The sequence below is a fragment of the Aphanomyces invadans genome, assembly GCF_000520115.1.
Source record: "Aphanomyces invadans strain NJM9701 unplaced genomic scaffold supercont1.3, whole genome shotgun sequence".
NCBI classification, from domain to species: Eukaryota; Oomycota; class Saprolegniomycetes; order Saprolegniales; family Verrucalvaceae; genus Aphanomyces; species Aphanomyces invadans.
In genome coordinates, this window is record NW_008580148.1 from 735,151 (window position 1) to 744,518 (window position 9,368).

The 9,368-nt window shown below is 53.1% G+C and overlaps 4 protein-coding genes across 13 annotated transcripts; 2 read left to right on the forward strand and 2 right to left on the reverse strand.

Annotated features, from left to right (window-relative positions):
• Positions 1-405: 405 nt before the first annotated feature.
• Positions 406-3,935, reverse strand: H310_01905 (hypothetical protein). Its single transcript, XM_008865241.1, has 6 exons — positions 3,829-3,935; positions 2,830-3,779; positions 2,586-2,780; positions 2,333-2,536; positions 517-2,287; positions 406-462 (listed from the first exon to the last, which is right to left on the reverse strand). The coding sequence occupies exons 1-5, from the start codon at positions 3,898-3,900 to the stop codon at positions 1,699-1,701; spliced, it is 2,010 nt and encodes a 669-aa protein (XP_008863463.1). The 5' UTR covers positions 3,901-3,935; the 3' UTR covers positions 406-462; positions 517-1,698.
• Positions 534-1,727, forward strand: H310_01906 (hypothetical protein). Its single transcript, XM_008865242.1, has one exon. The coding sequence runs from the start codon at positions 585-587 to the stop codon at positions 1,632-1,634; it is 1,050 nt and encodes a 349-aa protein (XP_008863464.1). The 5' UTR covers positions 534-584; the 3' UTR covers positions 1,635-1,727.
• A 1,246-nt stretch (positions 3,936-5,181) lies between the features above and the next one.
• H310_01907 (hypothetical protein) lies at positions 5,182-6,279 on the reverse strand. Its single transcript, XM_008865243.1, has one exon. It carries the CDS (start codon positions 6,176-6,178, stop codon positions 5,261-5,263), a length of 918 nt encoding a protein of 305 aa, XP_008863465.1. The 5' UTR covers positions 6,179-6,279; the 3' UTR covers positions 5,182-5,260.
• Positions 6,280-6,525: 246 nt separating this feature from the next.
• On the forward strand, positions 6,526-9,237 carry H310_01908 (hypothetical protein). 10 transcript variants are annotated; one of them, XM_008865249.1, is made up of 13 exons: positions 6,526-6,899; positions 6,961-7,065; positions 7,118-7,431; positions 7,487-7,624; positions 7,672-7,683; positions 7,742-7,861; positions 7,917-8,006; positions 8,049-8,196; positions 8,244-8,399; positions 8,457-8,559; positions 8,611-8,652; positions 8,705-8,961; positions 9,010-9,237. In XM_008865249.1, the coding sequence occupies exons 2-13, from the start codon at positions 7,029-7,031 to the stop codon at positions 9,234-9,236; spliced, it is 1,644 nt and encodes a 547-aa protein (XP_008863471.1). In that variant the 5' UTR covers positions 6,526-6,899; positions 6,961-7,028; the 3' UTR covers position 9,237. The 10 variants fall into 10 exon arrangements, with proteins under 10 accessions (XP_008863471.1, XP_008863474.1, XP_008863473.1 ...); XM_008865252.1 differs by having other exon boundaries at positions 6,526-7,065; positions 8,457-8,652; positions 8,705-8,821; positions 8,862-8,961; XM_008865251.1 differs by having other exon boundaries at positions 6,526-7,065.
• Positions 9,238-9,368: the final 131 nt, after the last annotated feature.

Consider the following 9,368-nt stretch of genomic DNA (forward strand, 5'->3'; position numbering starts at 1 on the left):
CCCAGTGGTGATGGAGGGGCATGTAGTGGTAGTAGGTGAGTGCAGGTAGTGTTTTGGAGTCGATTAATTCTATAATGAAGTGCTGGCGTAGATTTTCCGACAGAGATGAATGCCCACCAGTTTTGCCGTGCGATATCTCAACCAAAATGGCTGGAAAGTACAAAACTACCCAATCAAAACAGAGATCTTGCGCTTTCTCACGCGCCAATGAGACACCCAAACGGGTGTATAAGAAAAATGCTGCCAATCAAAAGTGGAAGGTGACAAATTTTGTGGAACAGAGTAGTATCACATTTCCGAGGAAATTGGAAATATCCGCTCAAGAAATCCCAACAAATTTCGCTCTTATCATTGGGAATATCGAGCTCTATTTGATAATTGAGGGTCAAATTCTTGACGTGAGGTGCAAAATTTTATTGGGATTGACACTTTTCGACCGAATTGATTTCGTTCCCTGTTTTTCTACGAACCGAGCGGTGATTGGACGTTGAGTTTACTTGGAATTTGTATACTAACACGATGCAGGGGGAAATTTTTCCGGTGTGGTGGCCATTGACCATTCGCCAGTGTCCACCCCGTCGACGATGGCGCAACAGAGTCCGTGGCGCATGTTGGTCATGCTGCCCATGATGTACTTCATGGGCAAGATCGATTTCGAAAACGCGTGGATCCTCAACAGCGCACGTGCGTCCTTCTTCATGATGCAGATCCTGTCGTTGTTGCTTGGTCTGTGGGCGAAATCCAAGATTGAAGCCAAGCCCGATAACCGCAAGATATACGTCCCGACCCCCAAGTCGCCCCTTGACACGAGCACGGAAAATTCCCCCTTGACGGAAACGACCTACTTTGCCCATGAGCTCGCGAAGTCGAAGGAATTTATCCAGCAAACGCTCATCGGCGCGTGCATTTCGAGCTTCATCCACATCCAATTTGGCGTCAACCAAGTGGTTGTTATCCAGTCGGTGATGGTACCGCTCAACTTGTATGACAACGCACTCTTGAAGAAGCATATCTTTGGCATTGGCGGGCCTCGTTATTGGGACGAAAAACTTGAAGACGAGTCGCTGGACGATGCCGCGGCCCACCCAGACGCGATCGACACTCCCGATTCTGTCCCTGCGCCGTCGAAGAAGTCTACCAAATCCAAGAAGTCTATCAGCGTCGCCGATTCCATCAAGCAAGCTTGGGATTTGGGCGTCGAAGCCAACTTTGATCGATTGCTGTCTGTGTTGAAGAACGACCCCAATGGGTTTACGACCAAGACTTCGGACGGTTGGACACCTCTCATGGTCGCGTGCGGCAGCCCCATCGACACGGAGAAGGTCATTAAGACCCTTATCAAGGAAGGTGTCCCTGTGCGCGACGCCGACAACGATGGGTGGACCGCTCTCCACTGGTGTGCTTTCCACGGTTGCCCCGAATCGGCCGAAACCCTCTTGGCATCTATTTCAAAGGAAGATGCTGATTTCCTCGTGAGCGCGAAAGACTCGCAGGGCCGCACGCCGTTTGAGGTGGCGACGGAAGAGTCGAACGGCGTCGTTGCGGAGATATTGACGTCAGCCTCGTCCGACAGCTCGCTGCGTCAGCGCAAGGCCGCCAAGAGCGAAGCCACTCCCATCGACGATGTGGATTAACATAGACAGGTTGTCACCATAAAATGCACAACACAACACATCTAGCTACATGTCCATGTTTGAATTAACTGACTTGCGACATGCGTTTCTGAAGCAATTCTAGACGGGTAGGAGGCACCACTGGCGCGTTGCTGGACAACGGGGAGTCCTCTTCGTCGGAACTCGGGAGCAACTCTTCGCATTCAAAGTCGTCGTCGTCATCGTTGCTCGGGCTATTATACACGAGATGCTCGACTTCCAAGAACGATGACGAGAAAGCATCGTGGCGTGGGGCGGCGGGGGCACCGCTAATCCGGCGTTCCAATGCTGCCAGCGTCCGTTTGGTCTTTTCCGTCGTGTGCAGTCCATTCAAATGAGTCAGGCGAAGGGTTGGCTCCACGTGTGGTTTGGTGTGTGTGTCGCCAGTGGGGCCGTCGTCATCTGAGGATGGTAAATCTTCCTGCTCGTACTCGCTGTCTTCGTCATCGTCGCATTCGGAGAGGAAACTGCGCCAGGACTTTTCAGTTGCTATTTCTTCGTTAGCACTGTGTCTTGAGCTTCCTTTGGCCTGCCATGGCCAGTTGTGCTCGCATGTGTGTTCGAGGAGGTACGATGGGTGCAACAGCGCCCACGGGGTGTAAAACAGTGCTGGGTGCAGATGCTTATCAGTGCACCTAGCACGACGTCATCGCTTAGATTGCCATGATGTGTGGACGTACTCTGGCGGCGCATTGGTTGTCGTCGCCTTGCGTTCCCGAGCGGCTGCTTCTTCAATACGCTCTTGGACTTCCTTTTCCTTGAGTTTGTGTTCGAGGTACAACCTGAGTCGTTCGTTCTGTTGCTTCTCGTCTGACCATGATGCATCCACGTTAAATTCTGGCATGTCCGCCATGAGGCGTGCCCATCTTTTTCGGATTTCACTCCTGAATGACGATGCAATGAGAAGGGTAGCGCGTGTTGAGATGGACTTGCCGAGACCGGTGGGGCAAGTGAGAGTGGGCAATCTTTGCAAAGCGATTGCGCTCGCCTTCGGGGAACGATGCCATGCCGCGCATCAAACGCAGTTCTTCCTCGATCAGCCACGGAATCTTTTCTCGTGGAAGGACGTTTTCGAAAAAGTCTTTCACGGGGTTCTCGGGCGCCTTGGCGCTCGTGAGGAAACGGTACCTTGACAACAAGCTATTATGTCAAGGTGGAATAAGTGAGCCATGGATACCGTGTTCTCAATTGGTCTTGCGTCTTCATCGGGAGAAACTGGCGCTGGATCACGTGCCAATTGATCTTGGGACAGCATTGCTTGACACCGTGCACCAGCAGTCGATCTTCACTAGCGGTGAACTTTGCGTCTTCGGCCTTGGCCGGATTTGTCAAGTGGAAATCCACAGCTCCGAGGTGGGACGTCAAGTTGTCCATCGTGATGTTATCCAAGGATTGCTGAAGCCCGTGGATCTCGTACATGCTGGGACTGATGATGGCAGCGTGGGCAGCGCTGAACGAGCGCGTGATGCGCCTTGAACGGATGGACGACGAGGTGTGTGCATTGACAGCAGAGTCTGGAGCCGGGTCTGGGAGATGGTTCACCTTCCGCACCACCGATTCTTTCCACTGACGCACTGCTTCCCCACGACGTTGCAAGTCCAAGATCATATTCTTCGCTTCCTCTGATGGAGACAACAGCATGCTTTGACACAGCAGTTGAAAGTGCTTGTGCATTTGCGACGCTAGGTGTGCCATTTGTTGCGGAGTGAGCGACCCCTTGAGTTGCGATCCAGGTTGAATCGAAACGAACGACGACCCTGACGATGGCTTCGACGACGACGTTGCAGGAAGCAAATTCGCCATCGCAGAGGTTGTTCCTGCTTCGCATACTTTGAGCTTGGACGAATCCCATAACAGTCCCGACAGTTCGGACTTAGGAATGTCATCTGTGTCGATTGTATCTTCGTCATCGTCTGCGTCCTCGTCCTCTTCGTGGGGCTGATACTCATCATCTTCCTCCGACAAGAAGCTCAAATTTTCTTCGTCGTCGACATTTGGCAGCAGCGAAGTGAGAAAGCGCCGGTAGTTCTCCTCTTCCTCGATAACGTCCATGTCTAATCCCAGATAGGATGGGTCGTCATCCAGGAAGCTCTCGAGCTCTTCAATTTCGACATTGACAAGCGAGACCTAGCCATCATTCGTCAAAGAATTGTTCTTCTGGTCGGCAGCGACGTACCTTCGTTCGTGTCCTGAACGCGATGGATTCCTCTTCTGCTGCAGATGGCGCCAACGATGACCGCGGTTCCATCTTTATGTCCCTGGTCTTCAGGCAAAGCACGCATCCGGCATCCGGATAATGCTCCTTGAAGTTGTATATGGTCGGTCCTTCCGGGACGATGCAGGTGCCAAGTCGCGCCATGCGCCACCTTTAGGAGGACGAGAAGCTCACTCATTTCAATCATATACATGGTCGGGAGGTGGTGGAAGAGGTTGCGAAGTGGTCTGAATAATCCTCTTCGACGAAGCGAGTGCAAGGACAATGAGCATCAGAGATGAGAGGGCTTGTGAATCCTCTGTTGATTCAGCACCCTTTGTCTTGATTTCGAGAGGTTGGGTCGACATCAAGCACCGTCAGACGAAAGTGTCGACTGTTACGGCTTGGTTGGAGCCGTTCAGAGTTGACGAAGAATGCGATTTATGCACTGCGTTGACATGCTCAAGGGAGCGCTGCGGCCGCGGCAAATACTATTCACCAACGGTCAACAGTGGCACGGGAGAATTCACGCAGTCGCATGAAGGTGGATATCCCCAAATAAATACAACTTGGACGTCTCTAGCGACACAAGGGCTCTCGCGAACGCTGCAGCGATCATGTCATTTTGATGCGTGGAATGGATGCAGCGGATGCGTTCATGATCCAGGCCTTGGCTGACAGGGACGACGCTCGCTAGCCCTTCTTTGGATCGAAAATCTTGTTCGACTGGTTCGATGGCTCAGGGAAGAGATGCCATTCATGGCAACACCAAAACGCACGTCGTCGTGCCTGAGCACTAAGGGGTCCAGTCGTTTCGAGCCAACTCCCTCAAACTTCCTCGGAACGACCAGCACTTCCATCATTTTCTTTCGAAGGTGCTGGTCCTGATTGGAGTTTATGCCGTGCTCTACGTGACCAACACGTCACACTTCATTCTTGTTCAACTTGAGCAGATCCTACCGAGTCGTGGGATACGTGTGGGTCAGATGGCCCCACGACGAAGTCCGTGGAACAGTAGCACGTCGCCTGTTGGGTTTGGTCAAGGGCATGGTCTGTTGAGGTGTCGCCCCGTTCAGTTTTGAACTCTGCGATCATACACGGCGCGACTGTCTACCAGACATGCTCGCTACAAGAAGTTTGCTTCCCTTGACTATAAAATGTTTGGCTGTGTATGCTCGCATGAGTGCGGCGCTGTCGTGAGCCCTCTGGGATCTTTTGCGCAAATACGCTCACGTCAATTGCCCATGCCGCCTGCCCACAATCGCTTGCGCAAATACCGTGGCGTCCACTGCGCCTCAGTGGAGTGCCCTTGGTGGAGTCGCTCCTTCTGCTGGCTGACGAGGAAACATGAGCTCATCGGCGTGCAAAGGATGCTCGAAAACAGGACGACTGCCAAAACATTTCTTTGTGAACATTACAGTTCGTCGACGATCGTGACTTTCGTGCCGGCGTACGCCATGAATACCACGGGAAATAATTCTTCGGCTACATCGACCAAGTCAACCTGACACGATCGCCCATCGTTGAGTGCAAATTCAAGTTGCGACGGGCCACGACGAATGGTCACCACGTCACCCGCTCGTATCGCTGCCAGGGTCGCGACTGCCGAACCTTTTCTCGCAATTTGTCCCGTGTTCGAAGTGAAGTAGTAGCAAGCATTCAACGAGTTGGACGTATGGCCGTCAAACCCCACCTTGGGCCCAACTCCGACGTAAAACGTTTGCTTGGGGTCATCCACTCGGATCCGAACGCATCCCTCCAGTGCCGCGCCGACGATGGCAGCCTTCCATTGGTTGGCATTTGTCGCGGACCGTTCAATGGATCGTGCATCATTTGTCAAGGCCATTTCGGGTGCGCGCAGTGTGGGGTCCCATCGCATTTCTGCGACCTTTAATGCTTCGTTCAGTTTTAGGTACTCCATCATCGACTTGAACTCGCCCCGGTCGACTGTCGTCATGCCTTCCATCGACACTTTTCCCGTGCGCAGGAACACGAGGACCCGATGAAACACGTTCGGGTCCAAATCCAAGAAGTACGCTTCGCCGGGGCTGTCTGGCTTCCAGTGACCAGACCCGAGCAATGCGTGAAAATAGCTGCCTTCCACACGCAACAACGTGTCCTTGGACGTTTTGAAGACGGTTCCGCCCACGTCTAGTGCCACCACATTCGACGAGTTCGCCAAGTTTTCTTGAATACGTTCGTCCAGTTGTGCCCAATCTGCCAGTTTCTTCTCCGCAATCGCAGCCTCTGCTTGTAGCTGGCCCAACGCGTCGAGAAATGCAACCGCAGCTGCAGGCTTTTCGTTTGACATGTCTTTCTTCTTGCGTGTCATCGAGTTGATTTGACAATGCCCAGTTTCATTCTTGTTGGCGCGAGTGACGAAGGAGGGCCGAGGCCGAGTTGGCTGAGGGCAAAGGTGTGATGGCAAACGTGTCGGTTGGCAAGTCAGTTGCTCCAACGTGTGCTATAAATAGATTTCCATATCTTCCACGCAAGAGTACTACTACTAGTATACTTGTACGTCGTATATACTAATACTAGTAGTATACTAGTACTCAGATCAATGATAAATGAATGTTTGGAAAAATGGTGAATTCGAATTTCATTTAATTACAGAGCAAAGTTTTCAAGCCAATAAAACGACGTGATGTGTTATCCGGACGAAATGAAAGCTGGAAACTTCAAGAACGATGTTGCGCTATGCCACCACCGCCGCCCGCCGACAACTAACACGGGCTCTGGCGACGTCGCCGCAGCCCCTGCAACGCGATCCCCTCTCGATACTCAAGACGATCGCAGACGCAGTGCCTTCGTCGTTAATGAAGATGACGTCCGCAGATTGGCTGCTACGGCTTACCGTTCTGGCACGACACAACTCGAGCCGACCGTCTGAATCGTCCCCGTCAGCAACGAAAAATGCAACGGAATCCTCGCTGATGCTGAACAATGCACAGTTTCTGAGAGAATTGCAGTACTACGTGCGTGTGTGCGATGCCATCTACGCGTCGAGTCAAGACCGGTTCATGCGAGAGAGCTTGTTGGCCCAGGGCAATGTAACCATCGTCCAGTCCCATCAAGGTGGGGTATTTGCGCCAAAGTACTACGTGTACGTAGACCACGACAGGCGGACCATTGTCCTTGTCATCCGGGGCAGCGCCAGCATCCAGGACTTCGTCACGGACATGTGCATGCACCACGAGCCATTCTTGACGGGATACGGTAGATTCGCGCCTCCACAATGCGATGACAGTCTAACCGAAAGCTATCACAGGTCACCGTGGCATTGTGCATGCCGCCAATTGGATGGACTGGAAGCTCCGCGACGACATGCTGAAGCTAGCGGCGGAGTATCGAACGTACAATATCCGCCTCACTGGCCACAGCCTTGGCGCGGGGACCGCCGCGCTGTTGGCGCATTTGTGGTCGTCAGTCATACCTCGAATGCACTGCATTGCGTTTGCCCCTCCCGCGTGCTTGACCCTCGATTTGGCCCAGGCGTGCGAGTCGCATGTGACGAGCGTGATCCTTGGCGACGACTGTGTTCCACGATTGAGCGGCGCCAACCTCGTGACCTTGCTTGATGAGGTTGTAGTTCGGCATACACACTCTATCGCCATGAACGAGACGACACTTTGTCCAGGTCGAGCAGTTTGAAGTGTCGACAGCGTTGAAAGCGATGGTGGCGGAGGAACTCCAAGCCAAAGCCAAGCAAACACAAGACAGCGCGGGCGTCAGGCAGCTGCGACAGGCAATCGATCGCGTTGAATCGTTGAAAAAGGTACAGGTCCGTGCATGGATGACTTGATTTCTCATGTGGTCGTGTAGACAGCGTCCGAGGTAGACCTCCTCCATGGCCTCAGCAACACATAGTGTTGGGACCATGACCATGACGTAGAACCTGGCGACGAAAATTTCAGCGATCACTCCGCCATCCGTCAATACGCTGTCGTGGCTCGAAGACAAGCCGTTTGCAACGGAACTCAAGCAGCTCTGGAAACAACTCGACCAACGAAAGGTGCGTTGTTCGAGCCGCCGGATGAAGTTTGTCAAACTCAATCCGTGGCGCAAAGGAATCGCAAACGACGGACAAGCGCTGGGTACAAGACAAACCGTTCGCAGCCGAACTCAAGGCTCTATGGGAGCAAGTTGACACGCATCTGGTTGGGTGCGACGTCCGTGCGTGGCTGAGCATGCCGGCATAGGGGCGTACGGAGCAATTTCTCTCTCTCGATCCTAGACAATTGCCTGTTATATCGGCATGGCCGTTCAAGTTGAGCGACCAAAATCATGTCGAATGGCGCAAACGCATGGACTTTATCGCGTCCATGCCAAGCCACGCATCGTCCAAGCGTATGGTGTTCATGTCACGATCGTAGCATCTTATCGTGCCTGTCTAGAACTGATATCGTTGTGGGGAAATCTTGACGTCACCGTGATCGCAATGGAAGGGCTCGTTCGTTTCGTCAACGACCCCGACCGCAAGAAGCAACTCGTTTCGCAAATTGAAGGGCTGTTGCGGCAGATTTCAACGACGCGATCTGCTTTTTCCAGCCGTACGATACAAGCGAACGCGCCTTTGGAACAATGCCGTTGACACCCACACGTCGTAGTGGCACCGCTGTTGGACCCCATGTCAAATCGTTTCTACGAGCTCTTGATCGCGACCAAGCATACCGTCCAGCAAACCAACTGGGTCCTTCCCATGTCCAGCAAGTACCTGTCTTTTTTTTTCAGCCGGCAAGCCCCATATTGCTTCTTGCGTAGTTTCAAGGCGGAAGCGAGCCCACGCGCCGACCTCTCGACAAAGTACATCCTATCGAAATGGAGATGCCTAGGGACCTTTCCAACACACCTGTAGACCAGCCCGTCCGTCGTCGCAGCTGCTGCAAAACAAAATTCTGTCCATGGTCGATAGCATTTGCGCCGACCTGCGCCGTGAAACAGACTCAATCATCCAACTCGGCAAATCGACAATGTGCGTGGAGCACGTCCTGTTCGGACTCATTTTGATCCAGGACGAACGGCGACGCGAACACGGCACTGGACGACATTCCACAGGATCTGCTCGGCATGGAACCAGTTTTCCCCCCAGGAAAAGTCATCGTCGTCGACTCGGTACGGGCTTCTCGGCCGGGACGAGCGACTGACTCGTGATGATGGCAGTCGGGAAATCCACCCGCGCTGACGCATGTGCCGGACGTTGGCACGTATTTCAACCGCATTGTTGTGTCAAACGACATGATCATGGACCATTTGAGTTCGACGTACGACGAAGTCATTGGGACGATGTTGGAAACACTCGACAGACCTCCTCAAGAAGGATAGCGTCGCATAATATAACGGCGACGTCGGCCTGTGTTTATGATGAAGCCGATTGTCGTAGAATCTGACGAGTGCAGACGTGCAGGGAGGTGCTGCGAGGAAATCCCACGTGCCCGTCGAGGCCGCATGCCATTTCTACCGAGCCACCATCGTTGCGTGGCATCGCATGCTGCATGCGTGGAGGTTGTTCGTCCACGTCG

Bases quoted from the DNA above. Each gene is read 5' to 3' on its own strand.
- H310_01906 (XM_008865242.1), top strand. From the start codon at position 585: ATGGCGCAACAGAGTCCGTGGCGCATGTTGGTCATGCTGCCCATGATG.
- H310_01905 (XM_008865241.1), bottom strand. From the start codon at position 3,900: ATGGAACCGCGGTCATCGTTGGCGCCATCTGCAGCAGAAGAGGAATCC. The intron at 3,780-3,828 runs GTACGTCGCTGC...AATGATGGCTAG, and splicing joins CGTTCAGGACACGAACGAAG to GTCTCGCTTGTCAATGTCGA. The intron at 2,537-2,585 runs GCAAGTCCATCT...ATCGTCATTCAG, and splicing joins CACTTGCCCCACCGGTCTCG to GAGTGAAATCCGAAAAAGAT.
- H310_01907 (XM_008865243.1), bottom strand. From the start codon at position 6,178: ATGACACGCAAGAAGAAAGACATGTCAAACGAAAAGCCTGCAGCTGCG.
- H310_01908 (XM_008865244.1), top strand. From the start codon at position 6,537: ATGTTGCGCTATGCCACCACCGCCGCCCGCCGACAACTAACACGGGCT. The intron at 7,432-7,486 runs GTTGTAGTTCGG...CACTTTGTCCAG, and splicing joins TCGTGACCTTGCTTGATGAG to GTCGAGCAGTTTGAAGTGTC. The intron at 8,007-8,048 runs GTTGGGTGCGAC...ATGCCGGCATAG, and splicing joins AGCAAGTTGACACGCATCTG to GGGCGTACGGAGCAATTTCT.